The sequence below is a fragment of the Brassica rapa genome, chromosome A01 (assembly GCF_000309985.2).
Source record: "Brassica rapa cultivar Chiifu-401-42 chromosome A01, CAAS_Brap_v3.01, whole genome shotgun sequence".
Classification (NCBI taxonomy): domain Eukaryota; kingdom Viridiplantae; phylum Streptophyta; class Magnoliopsida; order Brassicales; family Brassicaceae; genus Brassica; species Brassica rapa.
This window is the reverse complement of record NC_024795.2, coordinates 1591655-1619374: the sequence shown is the minus strand read 5'-3', so window position 1 is coordinate 1619374 and position 27720 is coordinate 1591655. Positions and strand designations below refer to the sequence as shown.

The following is a 27720-nucleotide window of genomic DNA, read 5'->3' as shown; positions in this document are numbered from 1 at the left end:
ACACGTCTATGTTTGGATCTTTGGGGGAAATTATCTGCATTCAAAACTATACCAAAAACAGCTGAATCGTATGCATTTTCTAATAAAAATAATTGAATCATGAATTGGACTAAACAGTAATTTTTCTAAAAACGATCACAATCACGTATGTGAGGGGGTAGAAACGATGTCACGTCTCGTCTTTTCAGTAAAGTGAGACACGGAGAGGTGAGAGAGAAGGGACCACAACAGTAGCCTAGCCGTTATGATCTTTTTTTTTTGTTCTTCGTTATCTCTTCTTGTTAGCTTCCAATATAGTCCACTCGTTTTGAAGTTTGTTAACCCTAGCAGCTGAGGGACCACTTGCTTATATTATTTGGGCCGTAAGGGTTTTGTTTTCAGTTCCTTTCTAGGTTCTGGATAACAGCAATGTTGCAAGTTGTAATAAATAAACCATATTATCTTTGGAAGCAAGCGACTTGAAATGATTTTATTATTTCAGAATTATTCGCAAATAATTACAAAAAAAAAACAAGAAACATAAAGATTCGTTGTCAATGTGATTTCAAGGGACAACCAATTTGTTTTTGATATCATCTGCTGTTAAAATTTTTGCTCTCACTATTAGTTAAAACTTAAGACTTGACTCTAACGAGGTTCTTTGATTATTACTCTTGTGCCATAACAAACTCTTGCGGAAATGCTGGTACAATTCTGGCGGTTTATGATTAGTCTCCGGTTTTATGAGTAAAACTAAGGGAGCTGCTGGTTGGGCCACGGTGCAGTGGGCTCTGTGTAAAGCCCACATGAGTAACTGAAGCTTAATGGCACTGTCGCCAATACAAATTTGTTGGTTAATGTGTTGCAACTGTTCACAAGCAGATGAGAAGTGAATACAAATCACAAGAGTTTATTATTTCTTCTTACTAGTACAGTAGTAATCCACAAGTGTCGTTGACATTTTTCATACAACCAAAAAGTACTATTTAAATATGCAACTAATTTTGAATATTTTTTTTTTTTTTTTAATTAATTATATTATCAAATAAATCCGAAATTGGAAACCGGAACAAGACCTCCGGCTAGTCGTCGAATAAACAGCGGATCTTACAAATAGATTAGGCTTATCACTTATGCCCAAGGAGAAAAAAATCTAATAAACAGTGGGAGGGAAAAACCAAAAGTTCGGAGTATCGTCACCGATTCTCGTCATTACCAAAAGGCCGCGGCCAACGAAGCCAACCAAACCGAAATCTAGTTGACCACTGCAATCAAATTTTCTCTCAAAAAAAAAAACGCCAGCACACAAATGTTCAATCCACACGAACCATCCTTTTTCGAACCGTCTAGCAAAGTAATGCAATTGAGTCGGGCCAGAGCGTTAAGGGGAACCGCCATCCTCAACAAGCCTATCTCTCTTGTCATAACTCTGACCAAAACGGGAGTCCAGAAGGTCGTATTCAACGAGCAAACCCGAGACCAGTTCCTAGACGATGGAGGCACAATCCGAAAGGACTGAAGAAAAGAAAATAACCTGAAACAAAGGGGGGGGTTTGTTACGCAGCTGCACCTCCACGCTAAGCACTCCGGAACCATCACACTGGCCGGAAGAACACACCCACCAGAACACACGAACGCCCGGGCGCTTGGTTCTAGTGCTGGGATGATGGGTTCAAACACATGGAAGCACGAGACACATCCTATCCGAAAGACCAAACAAATAGGAGAGTCTCGTCATGGACAGTCTCTGAGCACCAGAGGAACTGACCGGCACAAACCGGAAGATAGATGAAGACGATGAAGCAAAGCCAAAGAAACAGGCACCGGAGATGACTCGAGGAGAATTCTTCGCGACAGGAACCACCACGAGAGCTAAGGAGGAGAGCCGAGACTGGAGGAGGACAAGAAAGCAGCACCACGAACAAGGCCCGAGCCTAAGCCATAGACGACTTATCGCCGGAGACCAAGACGCAGAAGCACACGCCAAATCGAGAAACGGCCAGAGACGACACACGACGAAACCAACCTGTTCTACAAACGCGCCGGTGTGGAAACACCACCCCGCACCTACTGAGCTTTGGACATCGAGAACTCCCTACGACGAGACGCCAAGCACAGGGAGAGACCACGCGCCGCCGCACCACTCCGCCGGGACAACGAAAGACTGAAAAGCGGATAGACGAACAGATCCTGAGCGGAGGAGCCTTCTGTCCAATTCACGCGCCGCGAAACGCCGGGATTCGCCGGAGATCTAAAAAGTGAAAGACGATAGCCCACGAATCCCGACCCAAAAAGCCGACCCAGACCTCCTACCTCCGCTGCACCTACCTCGCTGTGTCACCAGAAGTTCAAACCGGCCACCAATTTCAGCCTAGGAACCTACGCCGGCGAAGCTCGAACCTCCAGGGACACCTGCATATCGGAGGGAGACGGAAGAGGAGAGAAGGGGCAAAGAAAAAACGAGGGTAAGGGGAAGAAACAGCCCTCCGGCGACGGGAAGAGACGGAAGCTCCGGCCGGAGGCAAAACAGGAAACGGCTTGAGAGAGTTTTAGAGAGAGAAAATTTTAGAGAGATGTTCAATCGCGGTTAATCTAAATTAATTAGCAACAAACATTGGCAAAACAACCATTTTTATATATTAGCAACAAACAAAAAAAAGACTTCAACACCTTCACAAGTTACTACTAACAAATAAACATTCACCTTGCATCACAAAGCCAAACATATTTATTTATTAGCAACAAACAAGATATCTCAACAAAAAGATAGGCTTCAACACCATCACAAGTTACTACTAATAAGCAAACATTCACCTTAGTGAAAAAGCTTTCCCATATACTTAAAGCCTAACCTGTTGAAAAACAACTCGTTTAGAGTATTTTTTGATTTTGTGCTTACTTACTACTAACAACATCACAATCTCACATAAGCTCATCTAAAAACGTTTTGCCTTTAAACTTCTCCATTTTGAATCCCATTTTCTCCATCCTCGACCGTTCCCTCTCCATCTCGACCATCACGGCCCGTGTCTCCATGATCCTCAACCTCGCTTTGCCCACTTCCTCCTCCAACCGAACCAAACCCGCTTCTTGACCTTTGAGCTCCTCTCTCTTAGCCTTTACTAAACCCTCTTGTCTCTCTTTCTCACTCTCTGCATGTTCTTGAAACCGCGCAAACTCCTCAAGAACCGAACGTAGCCAAGCCACTTCGATGTTCACAGACTCCAAGTCTTTGAGAACCGCGAGCATCTCTTTGACTTTGACTTTAGTCAACTGCCCGACAGGAGTTGACCTGAGTTCTTGCATTAACGAGCATAAACACTCGAGGTAACGGGACCGCATTGAGTCTGACTCCAGCTTACAGTTCTGAGCTATGTCTCCTTGTTTCTCGATGATAGCGGTTAGAATTGCGGACGAACCAGACCTCACTCGGTATTTTCCGACAGAGACAAAAGTGTCAGACATAACTGATTCAAGATCGAGCTCTACTCCAATCTCATTGTTGTAATCATCATCATCATTGTAATCATCACTGCTCTCTCTTTCATGCTGTATTGGAGAGCTTAGGAGATTAAACAGTGTAGTTTCATTCTTCACGTTGTGTTCTTGTTTTCCCGGTTTAGGTGAAAGAGGAATGATTTGAGAGAGTTTCATCTCCGGTTTATGCTTAAAGAAGTCATCAGGGTCGGTGGATGAAGAAGATGAGAAAGACTTATCCGAATCAGAAACGTTTTTGTTCTTCACAGCAACAGGTGGAGGCACCGAACGATGAGCCTTTGGGGTATTAGCGTTTCCAAAACCGCCTCCACCGTTTTGGTAAGGCTTTGCAGATAACGGTGAAAGCGGTTGAGAGTGTGTTTCCTTCTTTTTCCTACCGAAACTCCCTGAGAAGCTAAGAATCTTTGAACCTGTAATAAAAACAAGAATCAGAATACATATACTAAAGCCAAAAAATAAATAGCAAAAACAAAACAATAATTAGAATAAGCTTTTACCTTGCTTCTTAGGGGTCTTCTTGATCACATGGCCTTGAGCAATTCTCTCTAAACAAGCTGAAGCACATTCATGGAAAGGATTGGCAGAATATACGCAATCCGGATGAGCTTGTTGATTGAAGTCCATAGCTTTTGATTATGTGTCACAGCTTCTATCAGATGTAAACAAACTGTAATCAATACCTTATAAGACACTTCAACTTGGTGGGGTATGTGTATAAAAGGTCAAGGCTGTACTCCATGATTGCAACAAATAGGTGAAAAAGATTAGACACTTGGACTTACAGTAGACAGACAACAAACTCCAACGATATTTGATTCCTTTCAGATTTCACCAACCCTCTCACCCACTCCTTTATATGAAAGAAAATGTAAAGAGAATGAAGCGAAATGCAAAAAGTAGAGAAAGAGAGAGAGAGAGAGATTCACCAAACATATCCAGAAAGAAATTTCTGAAGACAAATGGTGTGAGTTTAATCCCCACAAAGACCGATCACATCTTAAAATATTAAGGTAGAAAGATATAAAACACGACTTTTCATCTTGGTTTTGTCGCGGACCGACACAATTTTTTTTTGTAAACTAAACCGACCACAATTTTGTAAGTACAATTTTCCAGTGTCTAAATTTCAACGGAGGAAGCACTCATTTATTGACTAAGACCAGAGTTAAAAAGTAAGATTATTTTGACCGGCTTGTTTGTTTTGAATTAGACAAAATAAACTTGAAGGTCCACCTTCTGGATAATATTTTGAGATTTTTAGAAAGATGAAATTTCATTTTCATTGATTGTATTCTTCTGTCACAAATTTTCTCTAGCAAATAAACAGAGCATATAGCAATAAAACAGTATCCATCATTCTCATCATCGACCATCGATTACATCATAAAAACTAAAGCAAACCCACGGTTCTAATCAAGAACAAGAATCAATCTATTGATCAAAGTGTATTCACATAATTGCAATTTACATGCAGAGAAATGATAAGAGACAGAGAGGGGAGAGAGGTACCAGGAGAAACAGAAGAGGGAAAGAAAGATGTTGATCGGAGAAAATGACTAAAATGTTTGATTTTTTCACAATTTAACAGTTGTATTTATATGTGGTTGTGCATATTATAAGGCTGTACATGTGACATTGTCTTTTGTATAATAGTAATATGATGATGATTTGACCAAAGCCATAGTACTATTAAATGAAGAAATAGTAGTTGAAGTTGCTTGGAGATTTGAGCATTAATTGAAAGATTGTTGGAAACGGCAATCTATCACACCTCATTAATCTTTGTGGATATAAACGTTGGACGGTTACACTGAGAACAACAGTAGAGCACTTCCAATGGTTACAAACCATAAATATTTCTTGAAACAAAAAAAATTAATATTAGAACTTTTTATTTATACTTTTTAAACTAGTTACAATGACATGTGTCTTTTTGATATCCAATAGTTTTGTAAGAAATCATAACTAATAATTTTTGCTTATTCTTTTTATTAAATTCATTTTAAAAAAATACTAAAAACTCTTTCTAATACTATCACTAGAAGTGCTCTTGAGACTAAAACACCTCCTTGAACTAGAAGAAAATATGAATTTATTCAAAGCAAAAAAAGAAGAAGAATACATAGCGGGTGAGGGCTGTAAACTTAAACAAGTCATGAACCTCATCACGCGCGTGTCATTGCTTGCGTCACAAGTGAGAATAAGTTAGTTTAGGCTTTTGATCTCTCAAAGGATCAAGGATTCAAGATTAACCGTATAATAAAAACATTAATGTTTACATTTGCATTAAAATAGTGAATATAAAACAAATTATCATACAGTTTTACCTTTTTTCACATCATCTAATTATCCTCTAAAAGTTCAAATCTCAGTTTTAGATATGTTAATTTCATAAAAATAAGTAAACAAATTATTATTTTTATTTTATTTTTTATTTTTTTGGACAAACAAATTATTTTTTATATATAGTACTCTAAAGATAGAAAATAATCTTGATAACATTACCCAATTCATATTTTTAAAGATATAGTTTCAAATAATAAAATAAAACCTTAGCAAGGTTTTATGAACATAACTACATGCTATTACGTATATGTTACTTCTATTTGAAAATTTTGATATATAATATAAATACCCTTAGAGCTTATACTTGATTTTTTGATCATGTGGAATAAATTTGGATGAATCTTAAAGATAGTAGAATCAATGTATAAACAAACGCTTGATTTTTTTTTCTTATATTATGTGGAGTAAATCTGGATGATGCTAAAGGGATCATGGAGATTTAGCTAAGACATAAATGTATGATTGAATCATAAAGAGGAGCATTTTCTTAAACGATTAGTCGGTGGAAGCACCGTAGCCTATTGGTTAAGGTTTAAAAGCTTTTACACCCAGGTCTAGGGTTCGAATCTTAGACTATGCAATTTATTGCATATTACAGGAAATCCAGGTTTCAAGTCCCGGAGAAAGCGGTTTATTAAACAATTATGCAGACTACAGAGGAAAGGCTTGCAAGGGATCTTCAACATGATGCAAGTAAATCTGGTCAGGCGTGGATCTTCATAGGACGGTTCATGTGATGCAGTTAGGCGTAGGTCTTCATAAGGCAGGTAGTATTGTCGGTTGTAGAATCGTTTATGTAATCTTTCCTATATCATAATTGTAAGATCGTAATAAATCAGCGTTAAAAAAAAACGATTAGTCAAAGTACATGTTAGTGATTCGCTAAGGAACCACATTAATTGCAGAATCTGATAAAAGCATATTTTGTCTTTTTTCTTTTTGGGTGTAATATACTCTTCTTTTGTTTTTTGAAATGACGTAACCCTTGATTTCATTTGATTTATTAGCACAACTAGACAGCTTCGAAATGCGAGTAGCTATCCAGAAGCGATACTGCAGTGGCGTAAATTCTAGTGCTGGTTTTATTTAAGGGAACATGAAATGATTTTTATCACTTAATGCAAATCCTCATCTACATAAATCATTAACAACCAGACTATAATCCAACCAAGTTTCCAGTCAATGTCTTTTTATGTTATATTCTATCGACGTGTTAGGTGAAATATTTTTTAATTCACGGTTGTTTATTTTATGTTAATCATATTTTGTTTACTTTCTTCATGATATTCAAATAAATAATTTACCCGGTGGTTCTATTGAATATATTTTAACAGGGTGGATTTACTATTTTATTTCAATGAGAGGACTTGTTTAAAAAAAAGGGTAAATGCCTCTCTCTCTCTCAACAACAAAAAGTCAAATCTCTATATTTTAGTTCATACTACAGATTCAAACTAATCTTCAAACCGGTGGTTCAACTGAATGTTATTTTAATATGCCAGTTTAGTATTTTACTTTTAGTCCAGGGACTTGCTTTTAAATAAAGAAGGTCAAAGACCTTTCTTTTTCAACAAGGAAAAGGTCAATCTTCTTTTATTTATAGGGTTGTTTTAACGACTTAAAACCCTAGTAGAAGACGAATCCTACAACAGTGAAACGAAAACCCCAGAGGACACATGACGAATAATCCTATCGCTCCACCTCGTAAGAAAAAATAGAAGACGAAGAAGCCTCCATCGTTTTCATCAATTCCAGATGATGTCATTGTGAATATCTTAGCTCGGATCTCGAAATCTCACTACCGTTCCCTCTGTTTAGTCTCCAAAAACTTCAACTCTCTTCTCTCTTCTCCAGATATCTACTTTGTTCGATCCCTAATCGGTAACACAGAAGCTCGCTTCTACGTGCGCCTATGGGTATGAACTCCCTCCTCCGGTCATCGTCATAGGTGGTTCACTCTCGGCTACCGTCAGGGTCAGTTAACTTTAGTACTGGTAAGAGCACTCTCTTCCTCGTATTCACCTGACCGGTTAAACTCAACCACTGTAGCCGTCCATTCCGAAATCTACCAGATAGGCGGAAGCAACGAGAACAAGCCGACCAGAGCCGTTAGAGTTCTTGATTGTCGGAGTCACACGTGGCGTAGTGCTCCCGACATGAAGGTGGCTAGGAAACACGCAATGTCTTACTTTTTAGATGAAAAGATATATGTGATTGGGGGATGCAAAAAGACAAAGGAAAAAATGAGTTGGGGTGAGGTTTTCGACCTAAAGACTCAGACTTGGAAGCCGTTGCCTAAGCCTCCTAGTAATGATAATTACGTCGATGGTGCAGTTTTTGGAGGAAGGCTATACGTTTTCACCATAAACAACGAGAAGTATGCATATGATCCTACAGAAGAAAGTTGGGTACAAGAGGCGGGGTTTGAGGGTCTAGAAGGTATAACTGGACCTTGGTGCATTATGGGAAGTTTAATATTTGCTGAATATCACCGTATGTACGTTGGGTATGACGCAAGCAATGGAAAGTGGTTAATGGTTCATGGTTTGGATGAGGTTCACACGAAACGTACTAAAAATTCCAGAACGATTCAGTTAGTTAACCATGGTGGGAAACTGGTAATAATATGGGATGTGTGGCATATGTGTCCGAGGGAACACAAGAGTATTTGGTGTGCGGTGATTAGCTTGGAGGAGCGTTTGACTCAATCAGGTAATATCTTGTTGGGGAAGGTCGAACGGTGCAATGTTGTTTTGGATTTAGTCCACAAGTCATATAAGCTATCAAGCTGCCAATCGGTTTTGGTCTGAAACTCATATGTTTGCTTTCAACATATTATATTTCTGATAAGATTCCATTATGCACTTTAGTCTTTTTTTTTTTTTTTACTTTAATTTTTCTTTTGTTTAAACTCTTTTGTAAGATTTTTATGTTTTCTTCTAAGTCTCGATGATACGATACTATGAATTGTCAATGATTAATATTGTTGCAATGGTGTTGCCCTCATGTTATATTCTTATAACATATCAATTGCCAAAACATCTTTTTCTTCTTTTTACATTTTCTCATTAGATGCACCTAACTTAGGGGCTTATTGTATTGATGATTTGAGAGAATTCTAGTTTTTGTTCAAATCTCTTCTTATTGTATCTAGTATTTATAAAAATTCTAACAAATCCACCCTTATTGAATTAATCATTTTTCCAAACTCTCTCAAATCTCTCATTATTGGAAAACAAGGATTTCACTAATAATATTTATGAAGAGTTATTTCAATTATTAGATAATTGGTTTTGTAGACAAAATTCACTAGAAACAAATACCATAATAAATAAGACAATGTATTTCATAATAAATAAAACAATTGTTTTCATCTTCTACATCTTCTATCTCTTCTTCATTAGGGTTTTTCTTCTACGTCTTATATCTCTTCTTCATTAGGCTCTTTGACTTTGAGAATGCCAAGACTGGAGATATATGAGTGTTAGTTTCAATTGGATGGAGGAGTGCCAAGTGCAGTTAACTATGGCGATCAAGCTTCCTTATGTTTTGGCCTGAATTGGCTAAGAAGATATCTCTGCAAATGTATTTTTTATTTTATTTTAAAATTCTACCAAATCCCTGTTAAAATCCTTAAAATCCAAATAGATTCAGCTAAATCCCATCATATTTGAAATCTCTAATATTTTTTCAAATCCCCAGTACAATAAGCCCCCCAGTTTAATTTAATAAATTAAAAAAACTAATGTAAATTTTATATGATTACTAAAAAATATTTTCCTAGTAGAATACGAATCCCACAGCAGTGAAACAGAAACCCTAGCGGAGATGACAACTAATCCTATAGCTCCACCTCGTAAGAAAATAAAGAAGATGAAGAAGCCTCCATCGTTTTCATCAATTCCAGATGATGTCATTGTGAACATCTTAGCTCGGATCTCGAAATCTCACTACCGTTCCCTCTCCTTAGTCTCCAAGCACTTAAACTCTCTTCTCTCTTCTCCAGATATCTACTTTGCTCGATCCCTAATCGGTAACACAGACGCTCGCCTCTACATGTGCCTATGGCTACCCACTCCCTCCTCCAGTCATCGTGACAGATGGTTCAATCTCAGCTACCGTCAGGGTCAGTTAACTTTAGTACCGGTAAGAAGAGCACTCTCTTCCTCGTACTCTCCCGACCGGTTAAACTCAACCACCGTAGCCGTCCATTCCGAAATCTACCAGATGGGAGGAAGCAACGGGGACAAGCGGACCAGAGCCGTTAGAGTTCTTGATTGTCGGAGTCACACGTGGCGTCGCGCTCCCGACATGAAGATGGCAAGGAAACACGCAAGGTCTTATTTTTTAGATGAGAAGATATATGTAATAGGGGGATGCACACAAAGAGAGGAAACAATGACATGGGGTGAGGTTTTCGACCTGAAGACTCAGACTTGGAAGCCGTTGCCTAAGCCTCCCAGCGATGATTACATCAACTCGTATCACAACGGTGTAGTTTTTGGAGGAAGGCTATACTTTTTCACCACGAAAAAAAACAAAAAGAACTATGCATATGATCCGAAAGAAGGAAGATGGGTACAAGAGGCGGGGTTTGTGGGTCTAGAAGGTATGACTGGACCTTGGTGCGTTATAGGAAGTGTAATATTTGCTGAGCATGGCGGTATATTCAAGTGGTATGACCCAAGGAATGGAAAGTGGTTAGAGGTTCATGGTTTGAATGAGGTTCACACGAAACGTGCTAAAAGTTCCAGAACGATTCAGTTAGTTAACCATGGTGGGAAACTGGTAATAATATGGGATGCGTGGCATATGCGTCAGAGGGAACACAAAAGTGTTTGGTGTGCGGTGATTAGCTTTGAGAAATGTTTGTTTCCATCAAGTTATATGCGGGGGAGGGTGGAAGAGTGCAGAGTTTTTTTGGGTTTAGCCCACAAGTCATATAAGCTCTCAAGCTGCCTATCGGTTTTGGTCTAATACTCATATTATTATTTTTTTCCAACATATATTATTTCTAATAAGATGCGATTATATTTCTTATAATATTGTTGTTGCAATTGGTGTTGTATTGTTTGTATGTTATCTTCTTTTAACATATGCCAAGTCTTCTTTTTTTTTTCCTTTTTACATTTTCCAAGAACATGCACCTAACTTAGCCACAACCAGGGTTTTTTTCACCAGTAGTTTCCACACGAGCAACAACCATTAGAGAAGTGATGAAAAATCTTTGAATCTCCCACAACGATCTCTCTTCTCGTCACTTTCGAAGCCTTTTCCAAGAACTCGTGACATCTTCTGCAGATTCTCGTGTTGTTCCTCACCACAACTGCTCTTCCTGTTTCCGTGGAGATCAATCCAAGACACGTGGCGAGTCTTACCGAATGTCTTCTTGGTGAATTGCGTTTTTTCTTTAATAGAGTCTCTGGTCTCATTTTCGAAACACAGTGAACATAACTCTCTTCTTCTTCTTCTTCTTCCTCAACCATCCTCGAGACAATATCCAAGACTTCATAAATCTTGTTAGTCTCCACGTGGGATCTGTCTCCGTTTGTGAACACATGAGTTCTTCCTCTCGTCACAACGGTACTGCAGCTCGTTGTTTTAGATACGCCTTGGCTCTTCATGAGAAGCTTGATCCTATCAACATCTTCCCATCTTCCAGCTTCTGAATACATATTCAAAAGCAAGACATAGCATCCCGTGTTGTCGTGTTCCATCTTGAGCACCTGTTCCGCTGCGAACTCAGCCACGGTGATGTCGTTGTGGTTTCTACTTGCTTTCAACAAAGATCCCCAAACCCGAGCCGTTGGCACAAACGGCATATCTTCGATGAATCTCTTGGCTGAGCTGAGGTTTCCTGTACGACCAATGAGATCGACCATGTACACGTAATGCTCTATCCCAGGATCGATCCCGTATTCTCTCTTCATCGAGTTGAAATAATCCCATCCTTCATCGATCATACCGGAGATGCTACACGCTGCTAACAGCGACGCGAATGTGCTCTTGTTCGGACTTACTCCACTAGTAGTAACCATCTCTGAGAATAAGCAAACAGAGATTCTCCCAAAACCGTGTACCGCGTAAGCCATGATGATGCTGTTCCACGAAACAACATCCTTAAACACGACCTGGTCGAAACACTTTCTCGCGTCCCCGAGGTCTCCACACATGGCGTACATGTGAACAAGTGAGTTCAATACAATGGTGTTTGAACTGTATCTAGCTTTTACTACATAGGCATGGAGTTGTCTACCTTCACTCAGGGAGAGAGATTCTGCATAAGCTGGTAGAATACTAGCGATTGTTGTGGAATCAGGCACAAGAGATGATGAATCCCAATCCCAATCCCATAGCTCTTGAAACAGCTTCAAAGCTGAATAGTTCTCCCCGTTCCGCACATACGCAGCGATCATCGAGTTCCATGAGACCAAATTCTTTTCCCCCATTCGATCAAACACAGCCTCAGCTGACTTCACCTTCCCACCTTCCCCATACATATCAATCAGAGCAGTTTCCAACACTACGTGAGGAAGAAACCCTCTCCTCGTTGCGTACCCGTGAACCGCTCGTCCCTCCAAGATCTCCTCACAAGCGGGAAGAAGATTAATCAACGTGATAACATCTGTCCTCTCTGACATTTTCTGAAAACAGAGAAAAGCATCAACGCCTCTCCCGTTTCTAGCGTAACACCCTATCATAACATTCCAAGCTACAATGTTTCTATTGCTCATACCGTTAAACACCCTCTCTGCATAACTAACTTCACTATATCTACTATACATGTCAAGAACCGACGTCAACACCATAACATCTTCGATCCCACTTCGAATAGCATAGCAATGTATCTCCTTTCCCATTCTCAAACAATCCTCCACATGAGAACAAGCGCCAAGAGCGCTCATGATACTAAACCTATCCGGTTCAAATCCGAATCTCATTATCTCTTTAAACATAACCAACGACCTTAAACCATCACCAACCGCGAGAAACCCAGAAACCATGGAGTTCCACGAGACGATGTCTCTCTCAGGCATTTCGTCGAACACGTTCTCTGCATCCCTTTCGCACCCAAGCTTCATGTAAAACGATATAAGAGAGTTACAAACGTAGACATCCGAATCGAACCCGAGCTTGATCACCGCCGCGTGAACCGTCTTCCCTTGTGACAACGACGAAGCTCCAGCGGCTGATTTGATCACGAAAGGGAATGTAAACGAATCAGCTTTGATTCCAGTGAACACCATTCTGCGATAGAATCTAAGCGCTTCGTGGTGTAAGCCACAGGCGGTGAAGCCTTTGATCATCACGTTCCATAGGAAAGTATCGACTTTGTTCATTTCGTCGAACAGGTGGAGTGCGTCCTCCATGAGGCCCGAGTCTGCGAAATCGCGCAGAGCGCGGGTGAGTGAAGGATCGTTGAGCTTCTTGGATCGGTTATGGAGAATTAGCCGGTTCGGTTTGGAGAATCTCCGGTTGGTTACGAGATTCCGGTTCTCGTTCGTCTGGTGGTTTTGGGAAGAAGATACACACTTGCAGGCATCGCAGTTGTAGTAGATAGGAGAGCATCGAGCAAGCGCAGACATTATCTGAATCGAGTAAGCGACGTCGTCTTCTTCTTCGTTTACATCTTCAATTTTCCCGCGGGAATTATCCGGGATACAGTAACTTAGTTAAAATATAATTTCTTACGTTAAAAATTCTATAAAATAAATACTATAAATTAATAAATTTAACTAATTTCAAAATTAGTCAAAATAACCCAATTCAATAAAATGATAAGATAATAATTCGATAATTATAATCAGTGTATTTTATATTTTGTTGTTTATTATCAATAAAATTTGTCTAATTTTTTTTATTAAATATATTAATCTTTTTTGCAACAATTTTAAATATATTGATATTATTTTATTATTATACATTTAAAATGTATTTACAAAAACTATATGAAATAAAGTTTATATTTGTACAATTTAATCAATACATATATATAAAAATTAAATAGTCTTCATATTTTTACATTAAAACATACTTTAAAATATATAAATCTTAAAAAAATATTGTAAATTAATAATTCTATAAATTAATAAAATATTAAAATTCTAACATTATTAAATTATAAAAAATTTACAGTAAATGGAAGAATAAAAAAAACTTTATTTATTTTTTATTTGACAATGAAACACAACAACGGTATTCGGAAACACTGGTTTTAGAAAACAAAACAGGTGGTGGGTAATGTTTGGTTTCTAATGGAACTAAGAATATTTACACAAATTATTCAAAACAAGTTATCTGTAAAAAGACCACTGATTTTAAGAGAAGAAGTCGTCACGGCTAACGCCATCTCCACCATCATCAGACACATGTTCATCATCATCATCATTGAAGTTGAGGATAAGATCAAGAAGTTCTCTTCCAGTGGAGGACGAAGAAGCTTCTCCTTCTTCTCTGTCTTCACTGAATCTGCTTCTGTTCTGTAGAAAGAAGAGTTGCGCTAACAGCTCCTGTGGTGAAGATACACGATACATCCATCCCCTTGGCTTTCTCTTGCGCTGCTGGAAAACACGCACACATAAAAATTTCAAAAACAATATTCAATCATCATCATTAGCAACATCATCATCATCATCACACATACCATTTCGATGTTGTCAGGCAACGTAGCTCTCTCAGCTGCCTTCGAGGTCCACACCTTGATGTCGTTTTCGATACCGCTGCTAGCAAGCACTGGTATATGCGGATGAGGCTCGATGCAGTTAACTACATACCTATCTCCTTCCATAACACGTATAAGCTCTCCGCTTTTCTTCTTCCAAATAAATATCCGACCACAGTCTGACCCACTAACCACATACTCAGACCGAGGTCCACAGAAATTCACACCCTTAACCGTCTCAACGTTCTTATGACCCTTATAAGCCATAGGAACTGAATCTTTGCTATCACCAGATTCTGATGATGGCATAGGGTTGGACCCTAACCCCATACCGTGCGTGAAAAGATAAATGAACTCGTTGTTGTACGAAACAAGGAGTTCGCTTTGCTCCGAGAAGGCCAAACCGGTGATTCCAACGTGTAAATCGCCAATGAGGTGTGGAGGAGCAAAATGATCTGCAGCTCGGCTTAAACCGTCTCCATGAAGTCTACGGATGTCGTAGAGACGAGCGTACTCGTCCATCCCACCAACAGCCAAGAGGTTGGAGTTTCTAGGGTCCATTGCAATAGCGTTTAGCTGCGCGGCTTCCATGTTCCTCCTCCTAGGATTAACTGCTTGGCATGTGAACAGTTCTGTAGGAGCTTGTGTCCTCAGATCAAACTGAAACAAGCAAGAATACAAATCTTAAAAAAAAATCTATAATCAGATTCTTAATAGAGTTTAGAGTAAAAATGTTTCAATGGTACTTTATTTTTCGCTCAAAAAAATATGTTTACTCTATAAATAGAGTAATTTTTTTTTTGTTCATCACACCGTATTTTTCACTATAAAATAGAATATCATTTGGAGTAAAATCTACCTCTATTATAGAGCTAATCTACTTTTGAAGTAAAAAGATCGAGTGAACCATTGGAGATGTTTTTGAAACAGAACAACCAGCTAATCTACTTACTCGTTGTACTAAACCATCTTCACCACAAGTGTAGAAGACATGAGGGTTCCCTGGCTCAATACACAGCTTATGAGCTGGTCCTTGATGCAACCCCAATAACACAGTCTCCACTTTCCCACTCTCAAGAACACTTGCACGCCGAACCTGAGAGACGTTTTCAAACATTTTCACAACAACATATTAAAAAAAAAAAAGAAGCTAACAAGAGTTTTTACAAAGGAGTTTTACCATTCCATCAGCAGCACAGGTGACAATGGTCCGATCATCCGAGAAAGGCATGAACTTGGCCTGGAAGACGTTATTAGAGTGCCCTGAGTGGAACGAAAGCTTGACATTTCCAAGCTCCCAATCCCAAAGAAGGACACGGCGATCGTCGGAGCCAGAGACGAGAATGTCTCCGTGGGCGTTGAAGCTCACTGTGTTGACGCAGCCTTTGTGCTTCGCTAGCTTCCGGTATACCTCTAAGCGCAGAATCATATTCTACAACAATAAGAATGCGATTCAATTACAACTAAACCCACCAATAAAAATCAAAACTTTTTCCCGAATAGACGAGGGAACGAACCTCTGAGGCGGAGAAGCGATCGGAGAAGCTGCGAGGAGAGATTCCACCGACTTCTCGTCGCCAGAAATCGACAATAGGGTGGTGAGATCCGTTGAAGTGTGTTCGACTTCTCTTCGCCTTATCAGTCATCTTCCTTTGAATTTGACGGTTGATGTGAGGCTGGATCAAAGGAGAGAGATTCTAGTTTGCTCTGTGTGTGTATTTACTGTCGTCGGAAGAGGAGGCGATTCTATGGTCCAACGAGAAGTGAGGGCGGTGGTGTGATGACGATCATTGCTATTTACTAATGGGCTTTTGGGCTTCTTATGAATATTTTCTAGTTTTTTTTTTTAAATTTGTTTTCGAATTTCTATAGATTAAATACTGAGAATAATAATAAAACCACCCATAACGATTATTATTTTATTTTGACGAAAAAAACCATACCCATAACGATTATGAGAAGATATATGTGTGTGATGCAGAAATTTTCTCTCATTTAAAAAGAATCTCATGTGCTTACTTCTTCCACAATAGAGAAACCTTTCCTCTGTCATCTCTCTAAAAACTTTCGCTTGATTTTGCCGGTTTACCGGCTCCGGTTGCTTCCTTAGCGCCGGGGCCAGACCTCTGCCATTTCTCTTTCGGTTGATCTTTCTAGTCAAAATGAGTTGGATACTTGTATCTTTCAGATTTGGTTCTGTCTAAGAACCTTATATGTGGCTTGATTGAATTGCATGTCGATTTTGAGCTTTCTTTGGCTCATACCATGTCTCGATCTTCAACCTTCTCAGTCTTTTGAGTTTGGTTGTTCCTGGTTCTGAGTTGTTTCACTCCTTGTCATCAACCTCAAGATTCGATCGAGACCTTCTCTTCCGTTTAGCTTCGATTGGCGTTTATATCCTTGTGCGCCATCGCTTTCCAGTTGATGACTCATGAACATAACGTGTTCTATCTCCGGGAGCTTGAAACTTTAGTCTTTTATTTGCATGTGCTATTTACAATAGGAGGAATCGCAAACCGGAGGTTTATCCAAAAATGGCTGCTTCGCTTTGCCTTGTTCAAAGAAGCTATGTTAATCATCATGTTTTATTGTTCACTTTTGGTGAAGGTTTATTTTGATCTGTTTACTCACTTCTTCTAGTTTGGTTAGGTGTTGTTTCTTGTCGTTGTTCTTGTCGTTTCCCTTGTTAGGGCTTTAGTTTCTGGAAAACCTTTGGTTTGTCCAGCTTTGTTTCCAGAGACACTGATGTGTGCTGATGGCTTTGTATCTCATCCATGTATCTCATCCGTGTAGTGAATACAGTGTTTAAAAAAAAAAAAAATCTCATGTCATCCTTTCAATTTTTTTAAAATAAAAACAAATGTCAACACAAGTGTACAAATCAAGATTAACACAAAGGAAAATAAAATAAAATAAAAGCAAGTTACAAATGCATATTTAGCAACTAAAAAAGAGTTATTATATTTAAAAAAAAACTACAAAAGAGTTACAAGTGGATATTTAGCAACAAAAAAAAAAAAGTTACAAGTCACACGTACCACGTAACTGACAATCACAAATGGATTGAGTTTTCTCGAAGTATTTTTTTTGGTTTAGCTCTTCTTCGGCTTAGATTCAACCTTTTCATAGCTTTCGATTCATTTAAGAGCAAGAAGATAACACACTGAACATCATCAATGTCTCTATCTTCAATTTGATATTTTAAAGAACGAATAAATCAGTTGTTATTAAGAGTTATAATTTGGGGAAAATTTCTATCAAAATATTCATAGAGATAGACATCATCCATAAAATAAATGATTTTGTGTGTGTTTAAGTAAATGAGTTGGTTCAATCCTCAATACATTATGCTAAGCGGTTCTCCTATATTCCGAATGAATGCCAAATCATCTAATGAATCCAAGGATTTTGGTGGAGATTCAGTGCACTATCGTTTTTTTGAATTTCATGTCTCATGTGGTCATTACGAATAAAGTTCCCAATTTGAACTTCTTGTGAAAGAAATTCATATTTACATGCTAACATTAACAAAGAATGCTTTAGGGTCTGAAGAAGTTTGCATGTAAACCCTTTTCAGCCAAAAATAATGCCGACGTAACCACAAGCAAAACGCTTAGAGACGCGCCTAAGCTTCCCACAAAAACGTTGATCAACCACATCAAGCTTTTCGTTTCGGGCTGTTTGATTGAGATCCACATGAAACACGGGTACGTAAAAGTAACAAGCAATGCTACTGCTCCGATAAGAACCGCGAGATAAGGCAAGAACGAGAATCCAACGGCTATAAAGAAACAAACCAAACCCAAGGACACACGTAACATCATCCGGGCAAAGACGGAGCAAGGCTTTTGTCTCTTGGTCACGTACACCATCTCTGCGTTGTCACAAGCCGGCATTAAGTTTATCGGATATGAGCATAAGCAATTGATGATGAACGTGATGTGTATAAAACAAGAGGCTCGCTTTGAGTAGTCTTGTTCGTAAAGTTTCAAGTAGTTTCCTATTGGACCTCCAGTAGCCGGAATCTATATCATATATAAGGATTAAGATTAAATCATAAATTGTCTCAATTACATGCGTTTACGTAAAGGCAAAATAAATAACACTATATATTATGTTGAATTTTGACATACCTTGTCACCGTATGCCCAATAGACAACAATGGATACTAGAAACATACAAACCGCAATGATCACATGAGAGATCACCACAGCTCTCCACATCGTCTTGCTGGAAGGATTCTTTGAATCGGAAGGAAGAGTACCCTACAAATATCAGAATACCTCGTCAATACTAACGTCTACATATAAATCAGTTTAAAATGTGATTTTTCTCAATATAATCTTTAAGACCTGTATCTCTAGGATTAGGTTGTTCCCGCGTAATGAAATGGCTATCAATCCAATGGCGTTGAAAATGTTATCGAAACTTGTATCTTTTATAGTGTAAGAGACATTGTTTTGATGATTCCTTTGCAGAACCCTAGTTAGAGGTAAACTCCATATTGCGGTGGAATATGCTACGGCCATAACACCACCGATCAACGAGAGTCCAAAAAGAGAATTCAGGTTCGGAAACTGGGACAAGACCACCGCGAGGCAGCTGAAGATCACGAAACATTGCAAGGTAGTAAGTGGCACTGTGTCATCTTCAGACAGAATGTGTACAAGTTGTTTTATTGTTTTTCCTCCGGTTATAACCAGAATCGAACAAGCTCCTCCTGAGAGATACATCACAGGAAATATTCCGAGAAGTTTCCCAAGCTTTACACCTATTATATGTTGTTGCGTGACAACAACGAAACCGTAACGTTTTTAGAATCTTAAGTCCATAGTAAAATCCAAACCACATAAAACGACAAAGTTTTTAAGAATTTGATAGAATTGTTATTACTATATTACCGAATGAAGCAATTGCGAGTCTCAAGTATCTGCTCAAACGTGTTCCATGTACGGCTTCGTGTAGATGAACAAGAAGCCATGTCGTGTAGAGCTTCCATGCAAATGCCACCGTTAATATTATTATTCCCCATACCCTGGAAAAAAAATTATTTGTTTAGATATTATTCGTAAAAACTAAATATGGTCCGAATAGAATCTGAGAGAAAGTAACGAATAGATAGAAAGTTTGATTTGATATGAGATGTTACCATCCGAGTGCTGCGAAAGCTGCAGGAAGAAGAAGCACTTGGAAACCAAGTCCCGAACAGAGAAGATGAAACGTTGCCGTGAAAACATTTCCTTTTCTTGATTCTGTGATCGGTAACCATTCTTCTAACGGAATCCTCCCAACATCTCCGCCGTCGTCATCGCCGGAGGTTGGTTGTGGATCCTTGGAAGGGGTATGTGACATAAATGAAGGAGAGCCACAGCTTTCTTGTGATTCCAGATCAAGCAATATGCCTGATGCTTTTTTTGACATTGTATTAAAGATTAAAAACCTTTAATTTCTCTCTCTCTCTCGAGGATTTAACGTACAGCCACAAACTGAATGAGTGATGTTTTATTTTCTTCATACACTGGATTATATAGTCCAATTTTTGGACGTCGTTATTGGGAAGCTTCGTTATTAAATTTTGTTGCGTGCCCTTTATGACATTAGCACAATGACGTAATCCATTATGTCACTTTCAAATACTCTCAAAAGCGGGACCCGCAGGTATCAATCGAACGAAGTCTTCTAGTTTTGTCGGGTGGACTTATAACTCTACTGGTCCGGTGCAAAATTTCCATACTGGTTTGCCTCAGATTGTGTTTATTGGACCTTTGAGTCAAAGCAGGCGTCAATATCGAGCCGAACTTCCTTCATTGCTGATTTGTTTCTTTGGCTACAAGGTTATATTTAATAGACAATGGACCAAATAGTCGGAGATGGCAAAAGTTCGATATGCTTTAGACAAGACTATTGTATAATACAGAATTAATTGAAAATAGTGTAAAGATATAAAGAGTCTAGTCACTACTTTTAGAACACTATAATTATATGAAGGCTAAGTTTTAAAGGTAGCTTCAAGTGTAGTTGGTCGCCATTTAAGTGAAGACAAGATAGGGTTGGTAGGAAGCGTGTGTACGGTGTATCTTGTTTCTTTTTGTGTATGTGTGATCACTGATCAGTTTAATCCTTATCTGTTTTGAACCTAACCTATAACTATTTGGTATCTCAACATCCATTACTCTTAAAATCGGGATATATAGTCTGATTTATAAGAAAACTATTTGTAAGAAAAATAGATTAATATGAGCAATATCAACCAAATTATTTTGCAATATTTTCTAGTTCCATTCCAGATACTATGGAAATGTTAAAATGTTTATGTATGTGTGTTTATATAAAACTTATATTTATTAAATGTTTTCAAATAATTTTTATCAATCAATTATAAAATAATAAATAGTTTTACTGTATGTAACTCGCTTTTACGGATGAAATTTTAATATCTACTTTATGGAGTAAACTGGTTATCCAAAACTTATAAATTAACTAAAATCAAATAATACGACACAGTAGATATTGCATATATTTTGTATAGCCCTATGATAAACACTACAATTACAATATCATTACTGTACTGTTGCCTTTTTTTTTGGAAAGGGGCTAACGGGGGAATCGAACTATGGAATCACCGTATTGGGTGTTGTCCTCAAGTGCTCTGGCCCAACTCCATTGGTTACTGCGTTGCCTTCTCATTTCGTAAATAAGAGATTCACAATCGAACTAAAGGAAGAGACAGAAATCAGTCACCTGGTCAATATCCAAGCAATGGAATTAAATAAATTTGCATGCCTGGATAAAAAATGCTGCCAATTAAATTGGAAATAAATATATTATTATAGCTATTATATTAAGATATTTTCTTCAGTTTACATTACAAATGATCGTACACCAATAATCTATATGAACAATTTGACTTTGAACTCTTACGTTGTTTCCTCGTGATCACATATCAGAATATTGACAAGTCTTGGCAAAGACGACTAGGAAAGTACTACCCAACTTTATGCCTGTGCTTTGTGCTTTTTGTGTGTGCGTTTTCTCGTTTCCCATAGTAAACTCTTCAATTTGCAATCCTCGTTTCCCATAGTAAACTCTTCAATTTGCAATCCCTATGATGAATCCTTATGACATAATTTAGTGTTTTATTTTCTCGTTTAAGTTAATTGTCTAGATTATCTCATGTTTGATTTTTTTTTATATTTTCTTTATGTTTAATGTTGGGAGAAATCTGGAAATAATTTTCTCGGATATATTTTCTCTTATTAAGATTCTAAGAGCATGATTAATGAAGGTTTAAGAGCCGGTTTTTATTCTTTTTAGTTAACATTTAAGAAACGGTTTTTTATATTTCACCAAGAACCTCACCTCAAAAACTTTCATTAATCATGCTCTTATATAGATTTGTTTTCCGCATCTATAGTGTGTGACAAATAGTCCTATGTGGTTCGACCCAGTAGTTTAATAGTGCCTCCATCGTATGCAGGTGAATTAGTAAATCGTATATCTCAAAACAATATATTTATCCATAAAGGATAAATAGTCAACCTTGAATTTCATATATTTAGACTATGTTCTCTTCATTTTAGATTTTGGATATTTTGGTCTAAGTCGAGGCTCTTCCAAACTTGGTCATTAACGGTGAATATGGGGAAGGGGAAAATGTAAAAACACTTACAAAGACGCCACCTTATTCTTCGGACTTGGAGTTCAAACGAAAGGCCAAGGTATTAAAGTCAAGCTTAGTAACGACTTTGACTTAATGGATTTAGCTAACACATTACATACTAATTATTATACTAACCTAATTTTTCTTTTTGTAAACAAAGTTTCACCAGACGCACGCTTTATATCATACCAGTCGATTGAAATGAATATTGTGTCTTGTGGCATGTAGGAACGGAAACATATGATGTAAATAGTTATCTCATTTTCAGATACCAATTACTGTCATAACCTTAGGTTCTCTCTTGTAGATTTGAATTCATGATACAAATGAATGGTTTCATCTGGTTCTCATCGGTGGCTAAGCTCAAGCCAAAAACAAGGTTTTAGGTGTCGGTCGCTGTCCTAGTTGGAGATACTTTTGACTCGGCATTTTCTTCTTAAAAGAAAGCTTGTTTTTAAAAAAAAATGAGATATTAGTGTAACGACCATGCAATGCAACTAGTGGTTGTCGGCACTTTACTATGTGGAGCCAGAATTTCAAAGCAGCAATAAGTAAAGTGGTCCTTAATTAGTTGAGTATATGCTAATTGATTCCCTATTTTTCTACGTGAATGATATATATGAGAAAAACGAAAGCGAAATAATCTTACGGAAAAAAAAAATCATACGTACTACTACTATATTGTTGACTTGTTGTCTTTTTTGTAACTGCTATATTGTTCTCGTTCTTTTTGCTAAACTGTAAACATCAATACATGAAAGGATCTTACAACCGATTCTTTTTTTTTTTTTTTGCTGTTTCTTTCATTTGTAAATTCAACATAGAGAGACTTAAAAAACGAAATAAAGCAAAAGAAGAGAATAACCAGTCACTTTCACACGCAAGTTGGCCTCCTTTATAAGAAATTAAATTGTTATTTGTCAGGGACGAATCAGAATGCAAATTTATAGGACATGCAAATTCGAAGGTTAATTAATAATATAGAGATAGCATATATAGATTTGGTTGATTGATAAGTGCTACACTGATAGATGCGCACTTATATATTTTTCTTTTCAAATGTCATCTCAACTTATTCGATATTAGCGATGATACTGAATTAGGGGAAACTGCATCCTAGCTAGCCATGCAAACTTCCGCAGGAGTGACAAAGGCTATTTACTTCTTTTTAACCTTTAGTTTTTAAATCATGCATGCGCGTTGGACACATTTGTATTAATATGACTATAAATTATTAGAGGCTGTACCTGTATCTCAATCATTAGACCATTAAACGTTCTGTGACAAAAAAAAAAGACCATTAAACGATTTTTATTTATTTTGCAAAGAGCTTTTACTTTTTAATTAAGTGTTCTCATAAAATGTCTTAAAGCAACAACACACCTTATGTATTTAATTGACTTTCGACAGATTAGACGCTATCTTATCACACTAACTACCTAACAAATGTTTATATAGTCCCTAATGCCAAAATACATACTGCAGCTTCCGAATAATTTTTTTTTGTGAAAGAGGTTCCGAAGAATTCAAAGATACGCCTTGAACGATACTTATTACAAGCCCAAACCAAGCTCATTTACATTTTTGTTTCCACAGTCGCAAGTGTATATTGTGTTGTTATATAGAAAACTGGTTGATATATATATACTCGCTTTCAGTTACAACACGAAACCAAAATTGAAAACTCAAAGCCAATAGATTTTTCTCCTTAACTTAAGAGCCGAGCTATGGAGAAGTGTACCAAAAACAAATCTTCACATAGTCAGCTCTACGGTCCTCTGCAAGAGTGTGGACTCGCCAGTTCTTCATGTTGTTACGTTATCGTTGCGCTTCCATCACACTACGCCGTCTCAAGCATTGACGGTTTTTCACAGAGTCAGCCAGCCCTATGGTGCCCCCATCCCTATCCTTGTCGCAAAAACTATTGTGCAAGAGTGTGGACACGCCAGATTTACTCGTTTCTATGTCACCGTTGCGTCTCCATCACATTATGCCGTCTCAAGCATCGACGGTTTTTCACAGAGTCATCTCTACGACTTTCCCAAGCTGTTATCTTCTACGGAGTTTCCCGGAACTCTTGCTTTCAAAACCCATTAGTTGGGCTATTCAACGTCGATTTCGACTTATGTGCGTTTCTTCGAACGCGAGCTTTAGGACTACAAGTGAAGTGTCTCTATGGGTCTCTTCTCTCTTTAGCCACATCTATTTTTCGACATGTTTTAGTCTATCAGTTTATCGTCGAGAATCTCTCCAGTTGTAACCGACTTAGCCCATTGGGTCTTTAATTTTAATATAAGTATTTGGTTTTCAAAAAAAAAAAGTATATATATATTTATGTCTCCATCTTTAAAAATCTTAGGTTTAATAGTACGTCCACATATTATAGCTCCCATACGTGTAGTACGTAACGGTCTGTTTTTGGTAATTTGCCACATTGAGAATACAACAGACCTCTCGGCCCATTAGTAAAAAGAGGCGAGACTAGTCCGTTATTCTTCACATAAACTCAGAGCCAATCGACTGTCTACCTCTATGTTTCTATATTGCTTCTGATTTGAGTCAACCAATTTGTAGAAGCCCAGCTATGGGGAGGAACGAGAAAATTGGTGAGCATATAAATAAAGTTTTAGGAGCAGTGGGTAAGTACTGAAGACGATGGTGGTGATGAAGCTTGGAGGTTTTTGTTATAAGGAAGACTGATCAAGCCTTTAGTTTCAGTTTTCTTGAAAACGGTAGCCAGCGTCTTGATCGAAAAAAGTTTTCTAGGGAATCAAGGAGATCAATATTACACTTTGATCATAGAAAAAGTGAATAATCATGTACATATAGAGGATTTGTCTTTGAATCTAATCACAAAGAAACCTTCTAGTACTTAAATTAATCTTCATAGTACTGGATAAAGGGTCAATCAATGTTCGGTAGATGCTATTGATAATGGTGACATGCAAGTATGGAAAAAGGTAGTTAAAGGGACATTAACCGAATCAAAATTAGGCGTTGACCTTACCGAGAGATAACTGTGTGCTGTTTAGGTCTCAGAAAAGCGAACTTCGTGTCGGTTAAGTTACAATCTTACAACAGCTGCAAGTAATGTGTAGTAAACCCAACAAAGTAATAATGGAATGTTGTGTCAGAAGTACCCTACTTGTTGCACATATACTACAAGAGTATGGGTCATGACGCTGGACCCATGAAATTTAGCCACATTAGTGTGGATCAACCCGAACTCGACACGTTGAGCCAAGGACGAAACATTGAATGTTGAAAAGTGGAGAACAAACGGTTACTAGACCTAACACAAATGTACTGTGAGTCTGTGACATCATCACACCAAATTCGAAAATGATTCGAGGAACGATTGAAATCAATGTTTTCTAAGAATTCCAAAATAAATGAAAAATCATTCCTCTATTTTGATGATTAGAATTAAAGAGTCGTAATTGGTTTGTCACATTTGTTTATGCTTCCTTCCAAGAGTGTTAATGTTGTTTGCTAAATAATGTAATTTTATCAACTTAGCTTATTTTTTTTGGAACACAACTAGAATATTAACTTATCTTTTAAAACTATAAAAGCAACCACTCTTCAAACCATAAAAAGAAAAGGCAGAAAGCTTGTTGCTTGAATGTAACTGGATGGATATATGGTACAATATTGTCTTTATTGCTTTGTTGTGTCTATTTTTTTTTTAAACTGTGTCTATATAATTTCTTGTCTCACTGTCTAAGTTGCATCACAAAGTGAAACAACAGTGAGTTAGCTTGAACTCCACGTTCTTCTGAGAGGAAATTATTTTCTTCAAATAAAAAAACCTCAAGAGAAATAAAAAAAAACAATGCAAACTGCTATGGATAAGAGAATAGAAACAGTGAAGTCGAGATTCAAGAGGGTTTGTGTGTTCTGTGGAAGCAGCAGCGGAAACAAAGACTGTTACAGAGATGCTGCCATTGATCTAGCTCAAGAGCTGGTTCTGTTGTGTTTGTTGCCTAAATGAGAGTCTTGAAACCTTGTAATGGGCCATGATTTTTTCTTCTCTGTTCTGTGGAACAGGTTGAGAGGAAACTGAATCTCGTGTATGGAGGAGGAAGCATTGGTCTCATGGGTCTGGTCTCACAAGCTGTTCATGAAGCTGGAGGACATGTACTAGGGTATGTTACTTAAATCAATTATTTCTTCATTTTAGCTTTGTGCAAACTCACCACTTAATGATCTAACATTGTTGTGTGATTTGCTTCCATCTTGCTTTTCTTTTGTGGGTTAGGATCATACCAAGAACTCTTATGGACAAAGAGGTGGGCTTAGACTACTTTTTTTTTTGCTTGAATGAATACTTAGTGGTCATGAGAATGTCTCTGAAATGTGATTTTGTTAATAGATCACCGGAGAAACATTTGGTGAGGTAAGAGCTGTGGCTGATATGCATCAACGGAAAGCCGAAATGGCAAGCCACTCCGATTGTTTCATTGCACTACCAGGTACAAAATAACTAAGTATAATGTTATCGATTCAAAAACAAGACTCATTTGTAATTGACTTCTGATTCCTCTATTCTTATAAAATTAATATTAGGTGGGTATGGAACATTGGAGGAGTTATTGGAAGTAATAACATGGGCACAACTTGGAATCCACGACAAGCCTGTAAGTAAAAAAGAAGACACTTCACTTTCTACTACTTATTTCTCTCTGAATCACTAACCAAAATAAAATATTATGAAGTCTTGATCTTTTGTGTTTCCACTTTGGGGGGACAAAAATGCAGGTGGGTTTGTTAAATGTAGATGGTTATTACAATTACCTCCTCACTTTCATTGATAAAGCCGTTGATGATGGCTTTATCAAGCCATCTCAGCGTCACATCTTTGTCTCTGCTCCTAATGCCAAAGAGCTTGTCCAAAAACTTGAGGTGGGGCTGCCCACCAAAATGTTGCTTTGCTTTTCTCTTGAGACAAGACTTTTTGATTAGGAAAATGACAATTTTTTTTTTACTCAGGCATATGAGCATGTGATTGATGGAGTCATAGCAAAATCAAAGTGGGAGGTTGAGAAGAAAGTGCAACATCCACAACAACAAGTTGTGTTCTGTCCTAACACAAGCATTCCTACTGAGATTGCTCTTTAGACTTCTAGAGTGTCTTTATGTATCCCTATTATGTTTATCATCCAAAAATGCTCAATACCTGAATATATAGTCTCTTTACTCTTGTTCATATCTTCAAGTGAATGTTTTTGGTTGTATTATTTTCTACTGTTTCTTCACTTTTATCATAATAATACATTTTCAGAATAATTCATATATTTCAAGGTGCTTCTATGATTCATGTCATGTAACATGACACCTAGATGCAAAAAAAATCCTCTTAAGCCTTGGCTATTCTTGAGATAAATGACGTAATGAAAAACGACATGGAAAGGCTCTTCTTCAGTTGTTCGTATAATATTAACAGAGGCTTTTCTGCAAATTCAAATCATAGTTAAGGCGTGGTGGTTTATTTAGAAGAAAAAAACAGTCTTGATAGTATGGGCCTATAATTGATTTCAGGCCCATTAACAAAATAAAGAAAAGGCCCAAAATG

At 37.7% G+C, this 27720-nt stretch overlaps 7 protein-coding genes across 15 annotated transcripts; 3 read left to right on the top strand and 4 right to left on the bottom strand.

The window, feature by feature from the left end:
* The first annotated feature begins 1231 nt into the window (after positions 1 to 1231).
* LOC103854715 (putative F-box/kelch-repeat protein At4g35120) lies at positions 1232 to 9135 on the top strand. The gene is made up of 2 exons (XM_033283825.1): positions 1232 to 1236; positions 7825 to 9135. Exon 2 carries the CDS (start codon positions 7980 to 7982, stop codon positions 8631 to 8633), a length of 654 nt encoding a protein of 217 aa, XP_033139716.1. The 5' UTR covers positions 1232 to 1236; positions 7825 to 7979; the 3' UTR covers positions 8634 to 9135.
* Positions 2639 to 5287, bottom strand: LOC103831458. 7 transcript variants are annotated; one of them, XM_009107552.3, is made up of 4 exons: positions 4987 to 5287; positions 4260 to 4327; positions 3975 to 4144; positions 2639 to 3887 (listed from the first exon to the last, which is right to left on the bottom strand). In XM_009107552.3, exons 3-4 carry the CDS (start codon positions 4099 to 4101, stop codon positions 2902 to 2904), a joined length of 1113 nt encoding a protein of 370 aa, XP_009105800.1. In that variant the 5' UTR covers positions 4102 to 4144; positions 4260 to 4327; positions 4987 to 5287; the 3' UTR covers positions 2639 to 2901. The 7 variants fall into 7 exon arrangements, with proteins under 7 accessions (XP_009105800.1, XP_009105725.1, XP_033139688.1 ...); XM_009107477.3 differs by having other exon boundaries at positions 3975 to 4126; positions 4987 to 5272; XM_033283797.1 differs by lacking the exon at positions 4987 to 5287 and adding an exon at positions 4404 to 4969 and having other exon boundaries at positions 3975 to 4126.
* Positions 9136 to 9312: 177 nt separating the features above from the next.
* LOC103831365 (putative F-box/kelch-repeat protein At4g35120) lies at positions 9313 to 10853 on the top strand. The gene has a single exon (XM_009107292.3). The coding sequence runs from the start codon at positions 9652 to 9654 to the stop codon at positions 10798 to 10800; it is 1149 nt and encodes a 382-aa protein (XP_009105540.1). The 5' UTR covers positions 9313 to 9651; the 3' UTR covers positions 10801 to 10853.
* A 41-nt stretch (positions 10854 to 10894) lies between these two features.
* LOC103831270 (pentatricopeptide repeat-containing protein At4g35130, chloroplastic) lies at positions 10895 to 13457 on the bottom strand. The gene has a single exon (XM_009107196.3). It carries the CDS (start codon positions 13407 to 13409, stop codon positions 10998 to 11000), a length of 2412 nt encoding a protein of 803 aa, XP_009105444.1. The 5' UTR covers positions 13410 to 13457; the 3' UTR covers positions 10895 to 10997.
* A 508-nt stretch (positions 13458 to 13965) lies between these two features.
* Positions 13966 to 16315, bottom strand: LOC103831116 (DDB1- and CUL4-associated factor 8-like protein 2). 2 transcript variants are annotated; one of them, XM_009107084.3, is made up of 5 exons: positions 16003 to 16315; positions 15666 to 15917; positions 15438 to 15581; positions 14468 to 15145; positions 13966 to 14381 (listed from the first exon to the last, which is right to left on the bottom strand). In XM_009107084.3, the coding sequence occupies exons 1-5, from the start codon at positions 16129 to 16131 to the stop codon at positions 14142 to 14144; spliced, it is 1443 nt and encodes a 480-aa protein (XP_009105332.1). In that variant the 5' UTR covers positions 16132 to 16315; the 3' UTR covers positions 13966 to 14141. The 2 variants fall into 2 exon arrangements, with proteins under 2 accessions (XP_009105332.1, XP_009105253.1); XM_009107005.3 differs by having other exon boundaries at positions 13966 to 14384; positions 16003 to 16300.
* Positions 16316 to 17080: 765 nt separating this feature from the next.
* On the bottom strand, positions 17081 to 19999 carry LOC103831015 (lysine histidine transporter-like 7). Its single transcript, XM_009106895.3, has 6 exons — positions 19635 to 19999; positions 19387 to 19520; positions 18838 to 19256; positions 18619 to 18750; positions 17853 to 18510; positions 17081 to 17784 (listed from the first exon to the last, which is right to left on the bottom strand). Exons 1-5 carry the CDS (start codon positions 19904 to 19906, stop codon positions 18025 to 18027), a joined length of 1443 nt encoding a protein of 480 aa, XP_009105143.1. The 5' UTR covers positions 19907 to 19999; the 3' UTR covers positions 17081 to 17784; positions 17853 to 18024.
* A 2001-nt stretch (positions 20000 to 22000) lies between these two features.
* On the top strand, positions 22001 to 27442 carry LOC103830928 (cytokinin riboside 5'-monophosphate phosphoribohydrolase LOG5). Of its 2 annotated transcripts, none has more exons than XM_033283822.1 (7): positions 22001 to 25791; positions 26196 to 26293; positions 26407 to 26437; positions 26521 to 26620; positions 26715 to 26785; positions 26907 to 27050; positions 27138 to 27442. In XM_033283822.1, the coding sequence occupies exons 1-7, from the start codon at positions 25789 to 25791 to the stop codon at positions 27264 to 27266; spliced, it is 576 nt and encodes a 191-aa protein (XP_033139713.1). In that variant the 5' UTR covers positions 22001 to 25788; the 3' UTR covers positions 27267 to 27442. The 2 variants fall into 2 exon arrangements, with proteins under 2 accessions (XP_033139713.1, XP_009105030.1); XM_009106782.3 differs by lacking the exon at positions 22001 to 25791 and adding an exon at positions 25836 to 26112.
* Positions 27443 to 27720: the final 278 nt, after the last annotated feature.